The following is a 20,301-nucleotide window of genomic DNA, read 5'->3' as shown; positions in this document are numbered from 1 at the left end:
CCGAACATTGTCCTCTTCTTCTTCTTAGTCTCCTTCTATGCGGCTGCTTTGGTAACAGCTTTGTGAAAGAAGCAAAGCTTTCAATCCTCTCATGTGGAAGTCAAGGACGAGGCTGAGAGAAAAAAAAAAGGGGTTATTGTCTGGCCTTTTATCATTCACTTTCACTTCATATTTCTCTGGCTGTTTGAGCATTAGTTTGCTCACACCAAACTGCACTCATTTGACTCAATGCATATCAACATTTACTGAGCACTATCTGTCTTTAATTTTACATCTGTGCCCTGACGCCTACTGTACCTACATATTTCACTGAATTGAAAAACTCAGCAATCATAGGATTCATTTTTAAACTTCAGATTAAGAGCAGCTGTATTCCAAATGTAATCCTTTTGATCAGTTAAGACTTCAAATATCTCAGACAGGGAAATATTTAATCTGAAGATAATCAATTAAATGGTGTAACATAGTAGATGTGGGCTATGTGGAAATTTAACATCTCAAATTAGTCAAAACACCAACATATAAGGCAGTTTTAAAATAGTGTGGAACTTATCCACTCAACAAATATAAGAAAATAGGCCATGTGCATGTTAACACCTTCCATTTTGCATCAGTTGTATCCATTACCTGTGTGCTTGTTGTTTTCAATGGGAATACTTGTAGATAGTGTACATCAGAATATGAAACACAGAAGTGTAAAGAGATAACAGAAGTGTTGACAATGCACTCCTGTACATACATTTTGCCCAAACACATTCTACCCAGTCAATAACAAGGACAACAATAATCTGTTATAAGACTTAACTATACAGCCTGGAAGGAGTTTGGGGAGGCCATGGAGGAGGACTTTCAGATGGCCTCGAGGAAATTCTGGCAAACCAGAATTCACCAACACTGTTTACAGTGGAATCATACAATTTACCTCTTACATACAGTATTGGTAATCAGCAGAATGCCTACATGCTCCCTGGACTATACCAAGTCTTCAGGAAAATACCTGGCTATTTTTCAGCATCATGTTTTTAACATGAAGCTGCAAAACACATTTTCACAGGTAGCTGCAAACTGCCAGCCATTTGTTGCTGACCAGTGGCATACAGTGGGTCAAACATGAATTCTGTGACTGAAATTAGTTTGCTTCTGCAGTTTGATATGAGGATGGTGGGATCAAGGAGCCAAAAATAAAGAATAGGACTGTTAAAACAAAAATCATGAGCTGATGATAAAGCTCCTGTAAGGAACTTTGAATTTGTGTCGATTCCAGCGCCCCCTTGAGGACGACCCAGCAGATCATATCTCTGCTAGTCTCGTCCCTAACATGCATCCTTTATCCTACTTTTTTCTAAAGTAGCAGTGTCTAACTCTGACACTTACGCATTTAAAATTAGTCTTGAAGTCTGAATTCTGTGCACACTGGTTTCCATCTTGCAGACAAGAAAGCTTCAGTGTTTAGAGAGCTCTGCATCGGTCTTGAATCCTTTCTGTGTTTCTCTATTTTTTAAAAGGCATCTCCTATATTTGTCCTCGTTTAATCTTGGTGGAGCATACTGGAAAATGCTAAGACTCTTTTTTAGGTCAGGTAGGACCAGTCATATCTTAACCAGTTTGCATGCTTACTTCCATGGCTGCAAAGCCAATTGGTTTGCCATTTGCCGTGCAAACTAACGCGTATCCAAACAGTAGTGTGGGTGTACCTTATAACTGCCTCATGGAAGATCAAGATCAAGAGAGCAAGATTCATTTTATGGTCTCCCAAAGTGAGATATTGCTTAACCCTTCGTTCCGTTTTATTCCCTCTCCTCTTGTTTCCGCCACCCCGCCTGGCACTGTGGGTCTGGACCCCCACTTTTGAAAATTTTGACTTAGGCCAATTCACAACATGCCATACAGCTATTGTTCTTGTTCATACTGATGAGGTAAATTAAGTCTATTTTTATTTTTGTTCTGTGTTTTCGCAATAATATAAGTGACACAAGATAAATAACATGACTTCTTGAGAAAACAACTGGAAATGGCTCGTTATCATAGAAAAATGGAGTCAATTAATGTACAGTATGGATGCGTGTCTTTTTAGAGATTCCTTACTTAGGTGTTCCTTCCTCAGTGGTTTGTGTTATAAGTGTTGCTAAATCTCAGAGCTATTAGGAAATATCTCACAGAGCAGGGTGGCTAGCAACAAAAACACCTCTTTTGTAAACAGCTGTGGCTAAACTTGGCTGCAGGAAACTATTGGCAGACAGACTGGGGAGTTGGAGTAGCTGGCAAATTTACTCTCACTCATGCACATTTGTGAAATAAAGAGAAGTAGGGGGGGTTGCAGGCTTCCGGAGCTGTGTGACTAATATAGTCTGGAAGAAAGGAGACTGACCAGACTGTCAATATGTTGTGGTTTCTAAACACTGGAAGGGAAAATAATTCCTAAAGGGCTACTGGAGTCTAAAAGTATCACACTTACTGGGAGAGACTTTGAACTGTACATGGAAAGAAACACAAGAAAATACTTTACAGCTACAAGCAAACTCTCCTCACAGGAACATCTGACCTTTTGTCTGGAGATTTTACTTAACCATGACCTGCCTTAATCATGCATTGAATTGTTGTTCACTTGTTTGGGTTTAAATGCAAATTTTGTTTTAATGGACATCTGCTCTGAAGGTATCCTGCAACACCTGAGCAAACTGGCAAAATCCAGCAATAACAGGCATGGCTGAGTTTGTGCAAAGTATATCCAGGAGGTAAGACAGTTGTTTTTCTATTATATGTGTTATTTTCTTCAGCTCCTGTTTTGACTCATTACTCAAACCACTGGAGAATCATCTCTTGTTTATTAGCTTTAACAGGGGAAATAGCTTTACGGCTCTCTTCTGCCAATGAATCCCGATCCACTGAGGGGATTCTGCACATCTCAAATCGAATATAAAACATACAAATAAATACACATATAACTTAATACATGAAATCTGTAAAATGCTGTTTACATTTATACATGCATTTAATTCTCACAGTGAATTACAGCACAATGCATGGTGTGACTCACTCTGTTTGTGATGCTTTGTTTCCATCACTGGAATTGCCACTTATGGACAATTAGTCATGCTGAGTAGGCAGAGGCTTCACCTCCACCTCGTTTCTGGCAAACCACAAGAAGATGTATGTTTAAATGGAATGGAAGTAAGCAACGTCAAGCTGAGCAAACCGGCTGTGGTTAGGAGGGAAATGTGTTGCTCATTTTGGCATTAGTAGGTATACAGCTGAGGATTTAACACACTTTATTGTGGGATTAAAAGGAGGAGCTGTAATCCAAAATCAATACTCTGATTCTGAAGTCTGGTATACCGGGCTTTAAATAATTTGCAGCAATTATTTCAAGTCATGTATTTTACTAATTGTTATCAAATTAAAGAGTTGAATATCCTGAATGGGCTTATAAAGATCTGGTTTATGCGCAATTGCATTTTATGGGGTAATCACATGTAATTCTACACAGGAGAGGCCTGTATTTCCCTGCTGTTTGTATGTCTGCATGTGAGCTTTTTGGATTATAGGGGCAATGTTACCCATAAAGGTCGTAACATTTGCTCATTTTCTGGCTTTCAAGATAGAACGTTTGTGTGTGTTAAAGTTTTTATTGCATTGGAAGACTCGAGAAAGAGCCCTCTTATCTTAAGTATAATAAAGCTGCATTTGAACAATGATTAAAATGTAATATTCCTTGATGGTAACATTCATTCAATAAAAGCTGACTTTAAATAAGGACAAAATCCATCTGATCAGTTGCACATTTTCTATCAGAAGTGATTCAGAGGAAGTGGTCCGGTCTTGAAAACCTTCCCCTGGAGAATCCAAGGAAATAGAATCGTCAACCGAAGAAGAGGTGGGCACATTTTCTGCTACCAGGTGGAGACAAAGGATGGCTTATGTGAGTTGTCAGTGTAGATCATGGATCACTGGAGAGTGACTCAATGTTGATCACAGGTAAAATCCTGCTGTCGAAGGGAAGTGCATCTGACACACCTGCTCACAGAGACACCACTGTGACGTCTCTGTGTGCGGCTGCTAAACCAGCCACAACTTGTTTTGTACAATAATTGTACCGAATAATAATAGACACCAGTGTTATTTTTATGGCTATGTCTTAAATACTTTCTTACATAAAAAAATGGAAATGTTTGAAACTCAAATAATATACTCAGCTTCAGGGAAATGTTGTGGTTTGTGTTGGATGTGGATTCATGTAACACAATAATGACTGAAACTTTCAGTGAGTTTAATAATGACAATTGTTCATAGTGACAGAAGGACAGGTAGGAGGCCCCCTAGTGGATGAGGTTTGCATGCCTTGTCATTACGAGGCCCTGTTTAAGTTATTTGCATTAATATTAATGTCACCTGCTTGCATTGATTAAATGAACACAAACTGTAAAAATATTCCCTTTTATATATTTCTTATCAAAACATCCATGAATCACCTCTTCTCAGCTTCTAACATAGAGGTAAGATTCTTTGATGATTTATACAGTTTTGAAGGTTGACATTTGGTTGAAGGACAGGATATTATAGTGTGCAGTGAAGCCCTTCGAGAGAAGGGATCTGAAATGCCAGCATTCAAGCTTTAAAGCTGTAATCTGTTTCCAACCACACAAAAACAGTGAATGTCAGAGCAGACAATACCAGCACGTGTGCTTACAAGAACACTAAAACACCAGCATGTGACAGGGATAGAAGGACCAGAATGCTTTGCTCTCCTTAGTCACTCTAAAAATTCTCCTTTGGCAATCATAAAGCCGAGGTTTTCAGGACTTCCATGCACCACCTTTTTCAAGCCGCTGAAAGACTTTTAAATCTTGCTTCACTGACCTGTTGATTGTATTTTCACACTGTATCTACAGGGGATGGCTGTGTAAATATTCCTTTTGTTTCAACTTGTGAGCTTAATGGGGTTATTTAATTGTGCAAATGAACATACTCTCTTAACAATAAAACCCCCCTCGGAAGAAATGTAGACAATGTACCCAGTGTATGCAGCGTTGTGGGAAATATGAGAGTATGTAACAAAGAGAAAGATTATGTATTTATTTAGCTCAGGTCCAAAAAAGGAAAATACATTTCATACCGCAAGTGACTCAGCAGCAGAGCATAAAGTATAAACAGCAGCTTTACTGAGGCACGTATCCTTTAATAGGCTTTACTCACACATACGTTTATGTGACCAGCAGGTGCTTTAGAGTTGCAGAAATATGCTTATGACCAGAGGATTGCTGACGTAAAACCCTAAAATGACCCCATAGTCTACACAGGAGCTACTTATTGACCTACAATAGATGAGTGGGAGTGTACTATTGGTCGGTTGGTAGAGTCGATTATCTTCAAGTTTCTCCCACTTCTATCCTGACAGCTTCTCCATTTTCCTTTTTTTTTTTTACTCATTTGCCTTGAGACCACCCATTTAGGTCTTCGTTAAACCATAACTTTTGCATTTTCCCTGTGTTGCTTTTTTTGTGGGTTGGTAGCTGTAGCAGAGTGAATGTGTCGTTGTTTCCACCACTTAAATTGATCTTGCCAACAAAGCAAGTAAAACTTCAGTTTACCAGGCCAGACGTGTCATTTAAATCTCCATGGACCACTTAACATTTGCTATGTGTGCAGTCACACTAGCTCAATTTGAAGATTTAAATAATCCCAGTCTGTGACCTTTTAGTAATAATTGCCAGGCCCTTATATTTATACACTAGGCTAATTTAAGATGGGATTGTATAGCATTAAAGGCAAATTCAAATCTAAACTTTGTTGGCAAAATTTTTAGCTCAAATATTTACTCATTTTCAAATAAGAGGTGAAGAAAATTAATGATTTGTTTACAGGTACAAGTATCAGCGAAGGTGTTTCAGAGAAAAAGTTAAATGTTAAGATCTTCTTTCAGGACGGGGATGAAGTTAAAAGATGCAAGTGAAATTTTTGCAATTGTCATAATTCACATTGAGGCCATTTTTCTTTGGATGCATGCTCTACGTGGGAAACTCACATGGTTTGATAATGTATAATGCAACTTTTTTTCTTAAGCTATAAACATTGTATGGCCACTTTGATGAATCAGTCATTGAAAAGACATGAAAGGTGAAAATCATATCAAATCAGAGTCTCTGCACTGACCGTGAGAGTCATGCCACGAAGCATCTTCACACGGTCACACTCTAATCCTCATATTTTACTCACAAAGAGTCATTTAATTACCCCTTTCTATTTCCACCTTCCCTTTAATACATTGCCTCACTTGTTGCTTGCCGTACTTGGGGCCCTTTTCTGCCCCTGATTGGCGTACTCAGTTTGAAGCATAACCAGTGGTCATTTATAAACCCTGAGGTCTAAGAACACAGAGGGTGCTGTCCTGGCGGGGAAGGAGGAGACAGCATGTCACAGACTACTAATAAATGCACAGAGCACACCAGAGCATTCACAGTAATTACTCAAAGTCCACTGGAGAGTAACGCGTATAGAATCAAGGTGCACATCTGTTACCCTCGAGTTTATAATAGACTCTCAACTCAACCGATTTGATAACCCGTTAGCAACATCTAGACAACAGTTAATGTTCACATTTAGCTACTGAATAGACAACATATTGGCTGGGAAGTGGCTGAATCCTACTGTTTGGTCATGTTAGACTATAAAGTAGAAAAGGCATTCATTCTTAGTATGATAGAACAAAAAGCTAGCTAACATGCCTCCTAGCTCATGTAGCTAGGCATTCATGGAAAGCTGCCATCAGCTGTTGTAGTGTAGTTTTACCATTATGATGGCCCTCTGACTTTTCAGCATACTGTATTTAACCCCTTTAGGCTCACCATAGATAAGCCTCTGCAGCATCTCCCTGTAATCACATTTAAAAGGACAACACTGCTGCAGATTTGAATGGCTCATTTCCCTTTTAAAACTCCTTGTCAGTTTGGGAGCCAGAAGTCATCAACCTCATAACAGTTTACACTTTCTTTTCACTGATTTTATTTGGTTATTTTATCGTTAGTAGTTCCATTTTCTGTTAAGTTAAAGCTGTAACATTGATTGACCAGAAGGTCCAACTTTATTTCAAAAATAAAAATAGGGATACATTTAAACAGCAAGTAAATTATCCTCAGCTTAAGACATTTTTTTTTCAATTAAAGCAGAACAATCGTTGTTTTTAAATTCGAAGTAATTTTGTATTGAAACAAATGTGATTAATTTACTATCATGATTTAAATTTGAATCATTTGACAACCCAATTTCCTAGTTCCCAATTAAATTAAAGAATTCCTGAATTTGTAACGGATATATTTTTAGGATTTAGCAGTAAGGGAATAAAACACTTGCAGAAAAACATGTGAGGATGAGCGATAGGCCTCATTTCGGAATAAATTACGCCTTCATCTCTCTCTCTCACTGAGGGTAATTGCACTGTGACTAGCTTTATGAATGGAGCAGCCAGCCAACACAGTTCCTCCTCCTTCCCTTCCTCCTCCTCCTCCTCCTCTGCCAAATTGGAGTGCAGGATTCCCAGGTGCCAGAAGAAAAATATTGGATTAGATATTTGTTTAGCCAAGCACAAAAACCGACTAATCTATTTTTGCCCCCCACCCTAAAGGTCAATCCTGACACCAAGCTTCGTGTCTCCATGAACACAGGAAGACTGAATGTTGGGTGACAATCCCTCACCTTGCTCATTGCGCGCCCTCCCCTCCCCTCCCTCCTCCATCTCTTCCTTCCTCTGTGTAATACAAACCTCGTGATCGCCCATTCAGCTGTGCCTGCGTCTACTGCTTTGGCGGAAAATTATTAAACCGACTCACCACAGGGGCAGACAAGCCAAAAGTAACCAGGGGCACAGACAGGTGTCGCGGAAGTTTACACTTGCTGAGGCGTCTTTTTTTTTGTAATTATCTGGGATAACGTGAAAGAGGCTGTCACTGGCGGTCATCCGGCACCCACTGATCTTGTGTAAGTGATTCTTAACATCAACTCACTGCGAATGTGTGAATGTGAGGCTGTTGTGATGAGCAGGAATTAAAGAAACACGAGCCTTCTGAGTCAGGTGTCTCATAGATGTTTGATTAAGAGGCTCGCTGCATGCTTGCATACCTTAATATGATAACGCGCGTTTTCTGCGTCCTTCTTGCGTTATCTGCGAGCCACCAGACTCACTGACCACGTATAGGTGCTACAGATGTGACCATGCAGTCAGTCAGCTGAGGTGGCAGTATGGCACTAACAGGTGCTAGTTTTCAAATAACGAAAATGCAGCATTTCTGCGGGATGTTAGGTGGACGGGATCAGGTAAATTTGCCTCAAAGCTGGCTACTGTGTAGAGTGCTGAAAGGGAACATCATAAGGTGCACAGCATAATCAATCGCCATGTATCTTTTACACGTTTTGGTTTCATAAGCAGGAGCTATTAGAAATGATCTCAGAGCCATCTTTGCAGAAAAAAGCCTTAAAGTAATGTAAGCTGAAAATCCTGATTTGGCAGTCCCCTGAGTTGGGGTATGGGCTGGTTTAGTCCTGTTGTTTTGTTTGTTGGTTGTCACCTGTTGAGAGATGAGGGACACATGTACTGTAGGCCACTCCCATTCACGATGAATCAGTGTCTGTTATTCTGAGCAATTTATTCAGTTCATTCACGGAAAATTGGAGATCACTCAGACAGGTTTACCAGCTTTTCTTATAGTCTTTTGTTTTGCTCCAGCTTTTTTTTTTTACCTGCAAAATGACTCAGAGCAATACTCAATTAGCATCTGTTTTAACACTTGAGGTTAAAATTAGTTTGCATCTGTGCGTGTGTGTTCACAATTCAGCTACAATATTCTCACCTTGCCAGCTTCCTAAATTTGCTCTGCATACAGTGATAACTGTCCAGGAAAAGCTGGATGTTATACAGCAGGTTGATGTCAACTAAATCACAAACAATAAAGGGGCTCATTCTCATACTGAGCCTCCATTGAGGATTTTGTTATGAAACAGTGTCTTCAGCAGTTATGACAAACAAAGCACATTAACAGGTCTAAAAATAGCATTATCTGAGGTTTACTTAAGAATTGTTATGCACATTTGCATTTCTAATAAGGGACAAACAAAAAACAACATTATTATTGGCATGTTTGGTCAATTATTTTACTTTTTAAATCAGAGGAAATTGATTAAATTACTTTAGTGACAATTAAAATATGTTGTGTTATTAATCAAATGAACATAGTTTTACTTTTTGAAATGTTACTTAGTTTTTATTTTTATTACCCCCAAAAAACTTTCTTCATATCACTTGCAACCGTTTACCCTTTGCTTAAAGATGTGGGTTCTACCACATACAACTAGGTTTGTGATGCAGCAAATGTACTGTGGCTATTAAATAGAATATTATTGTTAAATTTATGTAAGGACATTGTAGACAGTGATGATGACTGTTGACAATGGCTTCCTGCGATGCCATTTCATTGGTTCAATGAATAGGAGCAAACCTAATGAACTTCCAACGTTTTTGGAGTCAGATGAGTTACAAACTGTTTCGGTGAATTGATGATCTTGTGATGGACCGTGTCACTTTCTGTTTAAGAAAAAAACATGCAAGAGTCTCAGTCGATGTCAGTCACAAAGTGGGAATTTCAGCATGAGGAACTTTGTAGAGGACACTTTGGAGGGGACTGTCTCAAACAGCATCAATACTATAAAAATTACCCTTGTGAGCTGAAAGCCAAGTATCACTGTCATATGCCTTGTATTACCATTAGCTACAGCTATTGTAATATGGTGGGTAATTATCTTACATCTTTTAATTAAATAGAATCGCTGAAGTATGATGTAAATCCACAGATACTTTTTTTGTGGGGACTAAAATATGGATAGTGAAGGTTTTTTGATTATTTTTAAAACTTTTTTCCACACATTTGTTTTAATGTACATTTTCTTTTTTTCTGCATTGAACATTCGGTAACATGTAGTTTGATTCATGTTGTGTTGTTCTTGTTTTTTTTGTGTATGGCTCCTATTGGTTGCAAATATTTTAGGTTACAAAAATCACATTATCCTGGCTCTATGACTTGCACTAACCGCTCTAACTCATTCACAGTTGCGTACTTTCTGTGTTTTTAACCACTTCTCAAGCTCTTCCATCTTAGATGTTAAGTACAAATGAGTTCCCCTGGTTTTCATCAATTCTTGAGCACTGACAGGGCTGTTCACACTATGTGCTGGACTTATTATACAGCCAGTCTGACTGTGGAGCATTTGGATGAATAGAAATTTGAGGCTGACATGCAGTTATGCTCTTGTGCTCTTTTGCTCCAAGAGCCATTGGTCTTGTTGCTTCTGTTCTCCCCTCTCAATGTCACTGTGACAGTTACTGGTATATATCCACAGACACCACAAAAACCTATGTTTATGCTGCCATGTGGATGTTGAGAAGACAAATGAGCAGAGAGGTATGGAAAGGCTTGGATTTTTAAGGAGTTACTGTTAGCTATTTACACAGATTACATGCACAGTCAAAGACAATCTCCAGCACACAGTTCACAATCTTGAATGCCTCAGAAGACTATAACTGGCTTTATATAGGTCTGTAAAGTCCATTCACTGTAGTCACCTTTAGTCCAAATAGTCATTTCAGTGAACTTGTTCTCAATCTCCTTCCCCTCTGGCTGTGACGAAACACTGATCCAATGGAGAGTGTCTAAAACAAGCAGTTCATTTAGCGCTTGACTGCACCTGCCCTTTTAGTGCTCCAACAGGGCCTCGTCCTCAGCTCGCCAATCCTCTGCTTATACTCTCTGAGGTGATAGACAAGTGCTCTGCAGCTCCATGTAGGATGTGCTGATTTATTTGATTTATTTGGAATGACTTAGAATCTGTGTGAACATATTTTTCATTCAGGAAGTGGTTGATTGATGCGCACAGGGTGTCCTTTGGGGAAAATTCACGTTTCCATTCATTCATCAGAGAGAAGCATTAGTTTGACCTATTTTCCCTCTAAAGCCATCCTCTCTCTCTCTCTCTCTCTCTCTCTCTCTCTCTCTCTCTCTGGGTCTTTTTTATACCAGCCACTTACAACCTTCCCCTTTCGTGGCGGAGTCACACTCGCAGCTGAATGAAGTCCCCTTCATCAAGGTATAGAACTAAAGCAGCAGACTTTGGGAAAACTTCACTTTGTCAGGTAGAAACAGGAACTGTGTGTTACCATGGTTTCTCAGTGGCATCTTGCATGAATGACTTTTTTATACATTAACCTGTATTTTTTGTAGTTAATAATGAAATGTTTAGTTAATTTATTGTATTTTCATACAACAGGTTGTATTAAATGAATGCACAGACAAGCATATGATGGACATCAGAGCAGCAAAACGTTTATTATTAGCCTAAATTAATTTTTTATTGAGATTTTACAAAACATCAAAAGTAGAAAAATAACATAAATATGAAAAGTGAGCAGTTGTCTGCAACATGGTCTAATATTCTTTAGTTTCTGCAACAGTCCCTGTAGGCCTAAATATAAAACAGTTCATAAATAAACAGCGCAACTGAAGGAAGAAAGAAGAGTAAGCCTATCTGATCCATAGTACAATATAACATGTGAAGTTGTTAACGTCTGTATGACAGTATTGAATGTTGATCTTAGTTGGAGCCGTGTTTGTACAATCACTTGCATGAAACTTACAGGTAAGTATAGGTTGCTTCTTCCGTTACGACCAGATGCAACATGCGTTACACGTGATCCGACATCAGTGCAGACTTGCTGATGGAGGGTTTTATAACCCACTACCACTCCCCGCTAACTGGTTTGGTACAGACTTAATTTGTCGGATCCTCCACGTGGACGTGCAAACTGAGCAGTACTGAGTAGGGAGAGGGTGTAGCGGCTGATTTGAAAAAGGCCCTCTCTCTCTCTCTCTCTCTCTCTCTCTCTCTCTCTCTCTCTCTCTCTCTCTCTCTCTCTCTCTCTCTCTCTCTCTCTCTCTCTCTCTCTCTCTCTCTCTCTCTCTCTCTCTCTCTCTCTCTCTCTCTCTCTCTCTCTCTCTCTCTCTCTCTCTCTCTCTCTCTCTCTCTCTCTCTCTCTCTCTGAGCACTGTGTGTCAGTCTGATTGTGTTGGTTGTGTAAGCTGACAGTGTTACACAGGTAAGCTGGTCAAAATGTGACGGTAGTGAACACATTTTCTTTTTCTTTGCTTCATGTGTTTCACCTCATGGAAAAAGGCATTTTATGTGATAACTTCCAACCATGTGACATATGGTGCCTATCTGTAGTTTCACATAGCAAGTCAAAATCATTGAAATCCTAATAATTCCCTCGATATAGAGTTTAACATAATCTGGGGGACATGAGTTGTCTCAGGCTTAACTTCCACAAGTCTACACACAAAAAAAACAGTGTTTTTATGAATGGGCAACCACTACACTAGATATCCGTGACAGTTCAAATCCAAATGAAATGGATAATGTTGTTATTAGTTATGGTATTGTTAAGAACCACAAAAGATGGAGTGAGTCTTCTTATCAGTATGGCCAGTTTTACGAGTTGCCCCTATAGTCTGCATGTTGAAGTATTCTTGGGCAAAACATTGCACCCCAAATTTCTTTAAAAGGCTTTGTGACAAATGTTTGTGAAAGGATGGATGTGCTATGTGATTGTAAAGTGCTGTCAGGGCTTGATGAGACTAAAAAAGCGCAACATAAATGTTGCCCGTCTACCTTACTATAATGATTGCCTTATTGAAGTCCTTTTTATCTATTCCCCCCCATGTATTTTTGTTCCCTACACTATTTGTCATGGCCAAAATTTTTCTCTGAACTTAACTGTACCGTAAGTGCCATGCAGTTTTTTTTTCCACGATATTTTTATTGGTGTTTTGTTTTTATAACCTAAACACAAACAAACCGGTTTTCAGATCATGAACACGTACATAATTTATCCGAACATTACACACATTAAACTACTCACACTTGCACACATTTTTAAGTAAAGAAATAAAGTTCTTACAAATACCAAATGAATAAAATAATATATTCTCTTCACCTTTAAAATGTCTGTTCAGGTGAAGCCGCCATTCCTGGCTTCTACAATGTTCATATATGGTTCCCAGAGCTGGACCATGTCTCCCCGTTTGCCTTTTGCAATGTATGTTAGTCTCTCCAAACCAATACAATCTGAAAGTTCCCTTATCCACATTCTCAATGTTGGAGCCTCTATACGCTTTTCCAACATAGTGCAATAGCTCTTCTGGCTTGTAGAAGTCCAAAGTCCAGAAGTCTGTTTGTGAGTTTGTGTGAAGTCCTCCAGATAAATTCCAAACACATAGAGTTTGACATTCAAGGGCATTATTGTTTTCAAAACCTCTGAAAAACATTTAACAACATCCTCTCAAAAGTCCTGAATCTTTGGACATTTTCATAGACAGTGAATAAGAGTTCCCTTCTCACTACAGATCTAGTACAAACATTTGAAATATTAGTCGATATATGATGAAGTTTGACAGGAGCTATATACATTCATGTTAACCATTTATATTGAAGTAATTTTAATCTTGTATATATCATCTGTTTCTGTGCATTCAAACAAACGTCATTTCTCCAAGCATTTAGTATATTGGCTTATGTCTTATGTTGGCCATCTAGGATCAGACCATAAATGCATTTTTTTTCTCCAAATGATCCAGGGTTATAGTGCCATGCACATTTAGTGCAGCAAATCAGAATTTTAACGATGGGGGCTTGACAATGTAAAATTGTTGCGTCATTAGAGTTGGTTAAATTGCTGAAACAGCACACGGTTGTTCACACTGTCTCTCTTTTTCTGCATTTTTTTTCTGCTAATGTTCTGACTGTTTGCAAATGGTTCTCAATACAGTCACAAGAACTACTTAAAAGATAGGCCTTTGAAAGAGGACCAGAGTGGACCAAAACCTCTCTTTACAGAGTCCACTGAGTGAATGAACCAAAATCTTCCCTTTGTTCCTTCTTTAGTTTGTGCCTGTCAGACACTCTTTCGCACTATATACACACTTATTGTTCATGGTGCTGTTATTGAGAGTGTGATGGTGTTTCCACAGTATGGTGACAATGCAAAAGAAGTGTGGTTCTTGCCTTGTGTGTATATGATTGTGTTTGTGTACTTGCATGAGTGTGCGTCTATTTTAAATTGAAAAGTGAAAATAGATTAGCTGTGCATACAGTATGTGCAACACAAGAGCAAGAGAGGCGGATACTCTCACAGTCGTAAATGATGCTCCATCCCCGTCCTTGACACCACTCACTATAAAAAGAAGGTCTGAATAATTGCCCTCCCTTGTGGCTATACAATAATGGCCACACAGTAATGGTCCATTAATCTTTTTCTATACATTAGGAGCCTAACAAGAACTGAAGACAAATACGTTAGAGCAGCCATTCGTGGCTGTTGTTGTCATAAGTTACAGAGCTGAAGCTAATTTTAGTCTCTGTTTGACTGCTAAAGGGCTGGGAAGGTGCTGATGTGCGTTCATGGACTCGACACATATGCATTGTTATCAGGGAAACTTCACCTCCTTTCTTGCTTTGCTTCAGGCATTTCCACTGTATAATAAGGGAGGACACCTTGGTGGTTTCAAGTCAAGAATAAGAGTCTGAGTTGAACTACTTTATACGACTTCATAAATAACATAAAGATCTAATGGACATTATCATATTGTTAGATTTGCCAAAATACTTTATTTTACATTTTTAGCAATGTGTGTCAATATTGTCCACCTCCGTAACAAAAAATACCAGATATTTTCAATAGTTTAAGCGCTTTTTGAAATTAACAAGGCCTGATATGTAGTATCATTCACTTACTGCGTTTTGTTTTTGTTAACCAATGCCCGTCAAAAAGCAATACTGATTGAAGAAGACTTTGGGTTTATGGGAAGTTACAAAACTTTCTTTTTCAAGCACTTGTTTAGGAAATATAGTCTTGAACATCTATTTGTAATTTGGCTTTGTAACACAGCAAATTCTGACTGTCTGTATACATGTGATCCAAGATGTTTGAGACAGAGATCTGATCGGAGAATTTGTCAAAAGCTCTTTCTCGCAATTTGTGTGTGCTTATGCATGCGTGTGTGTGTGTGTGTGTGTGTGTGTGTGTGTGTGTGTGTGTGTGTGTGTGTGTGTGTGTGTGTGTGTGTGTGTGGTGTTTGTCCTTGTGGATTATATATTCCTACTTATACAGATGACTCATAAAAGCATCTGATGGAGCTATCTCCAAGGATAAAATAAGACGATGAACAGCATTTTTTCTACTTTCCAATAAGCTTTTATTTAAACTGACAACCACTCAATTTTAGACAATTGAGCGAAGGTTTCTATTTCATAGCTTCAGGACATTCAGTGGTGATAGATAATGCTGGAATAAATGCAGCTGAGAGTCACATCAACAAATGTTGGAAACGTATTGCTGAATACATTTGAACATAAACACAAATATTTGTGCCAGTTTAGTCGTTCAGTTCAACAACAGTCTTTGTTGGTTCTGGCCTTCGAAGTGAACTGCAGGAATGAATTAAATAATAAGCGAGAGAAGAGGGGCTCTGTCAATAAAGCTATTGGCCAATAATAGGATAGACATAATTGTTTGGCCTTCTACACTCTCATCTTCTTTTTCCTTATCCTTCTTTCCATCTCCACATTTGACACTGCTGTTCTCCTCTGTTTGTCGTCCCTCGGCCTGCTATCAATCTCAACTCTTTATCAACCTTTCTCCAACTATTGACAGCTTTTTCTTAAGAATGTCAGATTTGTACATATGTTAACGAATCTTAAACTTTGTGAGGTCTCATTTTTGTCTTTAACTCTAATTGGATTGACAGACCCATGCAAAGATTTCTCTAATGTCGGACATTAGGACTTACACTAACCATGCCACATTAAAGGCCACTCAATGTAAAGAAAAGCCTGCAAGTTCAATATTAGACAGACTGTGTTCTTCACGGATAAATTCCAACTGTGCATGTTGTTGTCGGGGTGAGATTTTATCACACAAATGTCAAGGGGTTATGGTTAAAGTTGAGTTGCACAGCGTGATTGCAAGTTGAGATACTCTTGCGTCACAGTTACAGACTTTTATAGTTTGACTATGTTAGAAAACAGCAGCCTTATGTCTCCCTGAGGACAATCTCAGAACCTATGGGCTATCATATAGCTTCTGGAGAGTCGTCCTACTTTTCCGTACTTGTCATGTAGCCAGCAATCAGTGATAAAGGACTTTAGGTTGCGGCTTACTTTTTCTGTGGGTTGCAATTGTTTTCAGTTTGACTAATTAACTGAAAACTAACCACTGCTGAAACATATGGGATTAGAGAAGGGAAATATGTTGTTCAACAGTTTACTTTCCATCTAACACCAAGCAATGTGGACATGTTAGCAGGTGAATTTAGCATGTAAATATAATAAATGCTGCAGTGAAGCCACACACTGTGGGTAAAATACACTTAGTGCGATTAGCAGAAACCCATTACTATGGAGACAGTAATGATGGTGGTGGTGTTTACATCAGTTTTAATACTGAGGTTAATGCAGCCAAATGGAAATTAAAGTCTTTACCAAACGAGGAAAAGTTTAGTTGCAGATGCATTGATTTTGTTCATCATCAATTAATCAAGTTCATGTTAGGTGAACACAACACCCAATGCCTTGTTTGCTATTTGTTGGCAGTAGTGATCAGATTTTGTGGTCATTAATAATCCTAATTACTTAATTTTGCATTCCATTGCTCCTTGAGGTTGTGGCTTTTGTTCATACAATTAACACTGTGTTAACTGGATTTTAACAGATGCAACTATGAGAACCTTAGTAGTTGCAGTGGTGTATACTATCATTGTCTAATACCAAGCACATCTCTTTCATTTGGCCATATTCTTTCAAAGCAAATTGCACATGCAGAAATGTCCAAACTGCAACTTGAGTTTTGGTTGCTACTTCAGATCTACACTTTTACAACAAACCCACAAGCCTTTAGTATCTTTGTTGTATAAGACTTATAAAGATGTTGGTAACCGTTTCATAGCTTTGGAAAAAAATGTTTTCCTTTCTTCCAGTGGTAAAACAAGAATCATAATAGTACTGACCTGAAACTGTAAAAAGAAACCAAAAGATTTTTCCAACCACTACAGTCTGCTTTGAAAGCAAGGCTTTATCCAATCTTCACTAGCTTAGAGGTCAGAGTCCAGCAACCAGCGCCACAATTTATTTTGTTCATAAGTCATAAAAGAAAGTGTTGCAGCATTGTTGCATGCAGGGAATGTGCCTTTTGAGTGAACTTTTATTCTGGGTTTTTGTGTTAGGTCTACTGTTGTAAGAATATAACTTTGATATATATATATATATTTACTCTTTGTCAGAGACCCAACTATTGTCAGCCTTTAGTAGATGCGTTGAGAACATGTTAGGCGTTATTCAGCTCCAAAAAAATCATTTTATTCCACACATCTACTGACACCATTTTTTAATTTCTCCATCCCTCTGTCTCCAGGGTCGTCCCAGCCTCGTCCCCCCGAGCAGTGCTTGTGCCCCTCCTTGTCCTCCTCTTTTGGACCAGAAGCAGCAGCTCAGCGTGGCGAGGTCAGGAAAGATGGGCAGGAAGCTGGACCTGTCAGGACTGACGGACGATGAGGCAGAGCATGTCTTGAAAGTGGTCCAACGCGACATGAAGTTGAGAAAGAAGGAGGAGGATAGGCTGAGGTGAGAAGGGATTCCCCTGCTGGTTCCTTTTTTCCGTACTTAAAAGTTTGTACAACACATTCAGCATGATTTTAGAGAAGCTGGTGAGAAGAGATGTTATTTTCCCGTGAGCAGAAATTACCAGACATAGGAGTGAATAGCTGGCTCAAGTGAAAGACATAAAGGAAACATGTTGGGGGTTAATTTTCCCCTTTACATCCCCATAAACCCATACTGCTTTACACTCATTTTAGCACTAAAATAATGGAATAAAAGCACTGCCTGTTGCAAGGTTAAGCAAGGCCAGTAAGAATCCATGCTGCATAATTACTGTAGGACTGTAATAATAGTAATAATATTATCTAACCACTGTGTTGTAATGTATTTTCTACTAAAACAGGATACAACTAATCACAAGATAGGAGGTGGGCATAGCATAAGAATGACTCTGACTGGTTTGTTTGCTTTGTCAAAGCTTTTTGATCTGTTGAAAAATTAGCAAACTCCTTTTGAGTGCAGGATGAGATGTTTGAAACAGGAGGAGAAAATACAGTTGTTTTGATAAAAAAAACCCACTCAGATAATGAAAAAGGAAAATCCTTAATTCTTTATTTTTATGGGGACTAAGACTGTGGGATCCAACCAGTTGTCTTGATGCTAATATGTCATAATTTAGAGCTGTTGATACTTCAAGCTTCATGCTGCTTTGAGAAACTCAGAAAATAGCTGTAAATCTTCTTAAATACTTCATGTTTGATGAAACCTATCTCTGTTTTAAGAGCTTATTTAGAGATGATTTATTCTATTTCCTGTTTGAATAGAATTTTTTAGCCAACCATTCATAAAAAAACCCAACTTTTGTTGCGTGGTTTGCACTATAATCCAAACCATGCCCTTTACTTATAAAGCCTTGTGCTTTTTTTCACTTTCTAATAATTGAAGCTGCAGTTATTTCCAGCAGTGTGGTTAATAAAGGCTGAGTTGGAGGCTGTGAGGAGGAAGAGGCTTGTCTTGTACATTCTGGTCCTGTGTTGTCAGGTCTGTGGGGGTCAGCCGGTCCGTGCCTTGAAGCTCTGCACCAGTGTCACAGCTTCTTAGTTAACATTTGACAAGCGCTGGTCTGCTCTTCCTTCTCGCCTCCTGTCACCCATCCCTCTATCGTCTCTCTGTGACAGTCTGCAGTCAGAGGGGATTCAGTTGGGTAGTGACAGCCCTCCACGGGGATTTGGCTCTCAAACGTGTGGTCAAATCAACGTGGCAGCTTTGTGTTGTTTCAGCAGAAGTACAGGGGTGAGTCTCAGTATTAAAGCTCCGGAAAACAAAATCCAAAATATGTTTAAAGTGCGAAGCCTGCAATTTGGTAAACACAAATATGTACCTTTGAGTACCCACCAGGCATCTGTATCAGCTTTTCTGATTTGAGAGATTTGATGTCTTTCTTCAGATTTGAAACGTCGCTCCTCAGCATTTTTGTGTTCTCCAGTGCATGCCACGGCTGATTAGGCCACTTTACTTAGAGCGCTTTAATATCCGAGCTGTACTCTGAAGGGGCACGGTAGAGTTGCTTCACAAACCAGAAAGCAGGCGTTGGTCTGCGCTGCTTTAACTCTTATTTTCCCAGAATCAGTTCAAAGCAAAGATAGTAAATTTCCAAATTACTGGGCTGTAAAATGTTCTCCCACCACACTGTCATGAATGATCAAAAATAAGTTATGCCTCTCAGGCTGTTATTACTGCTGTTTACTGCAGAAACACCAGCAGATCAATGATGAAGCAGTACCAGGCAGATACCTATAGGGCAGAAGGTCTATTTTGGGGGCTTTTTTATGACTTGTAAGATCTTTTAAAAGCAAAGTATATATGCTAACTGATAGTGGAAATAGCTTATGCAGCTAAAGGCTGATGTATTATCCACCTCAAATCTGACTCCTAGAAATTTCCATTTGTTTTTACGGTTAGATGTTATTGATTCTTATAGTCAGCTCCCTGAGCAGCATTATTTCCTGACTCTCTCAGCACAAACATCAATTAACTCCTTCATTTTGTTCAGTGAAATACTCCGATTCTAATTTAAGTATAGTAATGTTTTAACAGACAATTGTGCTTTAGCAAACATTTGCTACATACACCTCAATGGGAGGCTCTGCGGCATTTTGAGCTGTTGTCTTTGATAGTGACACTGAATGACCTGTGGATCATATACAAATAAAATACACAGGTGCTGTAGAAAGTGGCAGATTAGGAAATGGAAATATGTCATTTGTTTTTCTGGTGCTCAGTGGAAAAATTTTTACAAATTGGAAGGTCAGTGGTTCGATCCCCAGCTCCGGCTATGCTCAGACATTGCCTTTGATGTGTGAATGTGTGTGAGAATGTGACATATAGTGTCCACAGGTTTGATTGCAGAAATATAAACAAATACAATTAAAGGATCATACAGTCTCCATTTCAAAGTTACACTTAAGCGAGGTACTTTGATTAACAAACAGGGTTTTTCTTTGTTTTCAACCAGAGCACATGAAAAATAATCTCTGTAGAGTCTGAATTTATCCTTACTTTGAGGATTTTAATCAAAACCCAGACCCTAATAAAATGCAAAAGATCATTCAATCA

General features: G+C 38.8%; 1 protein-coding gene across 6 annotated transcripts in view; it reads left to right on the top strand.

The window, feature by feature from the left end:
- The window catches only part of myripb (myosin VIIA and Rab interacting protein b), a 129,980-nt gene that overhangs the window by 8,796 nt on the left and 100,883 nt on the right, over positions 1 to 20,301 (top strand). For 2 of the 6 annotated variants that reach the window (XM_079361127.1, XM_079361124.1), the window contains exons 1-2: positions 7,671 to 7,971; positions 17,501 to 17,709. In XM_079361127.1, the coding sequence (XP_079217253.1) occupies positions 17,600 to 17,709 (110 nt within the window). In that variant the 5' untranslated portion in view covers positions 7,671 to 7,971; positions 17,501 to 17,599. Of the gene's footprint in view, positions 1 to 7,670; positions 7,972 to 17,500; positions 17,710 to 20,301 lie in introns of those variants that run through there. The other 4 variants (XM_079361125.1, XM_079361126.1, XM_079361129.1 and 1 more) reach the window with 3 other exon arrangements.

The sequence above is a fragment of the Symphodus melops genome (genome assembly GCF_947650265.1).
Source record: "Symphodus melops genome assembly, chromosome: 14".
Classification (NCBI taxonomy): domain Eukaryota; kingdom Metazoa; phylum Chordata; class Actinopteri; order Labriformes; family Labridae; genus Symphodus; species Symphodus melops.
This window is presented reverse-complemented; position numbering and strand designations above follow the sequence as displayed.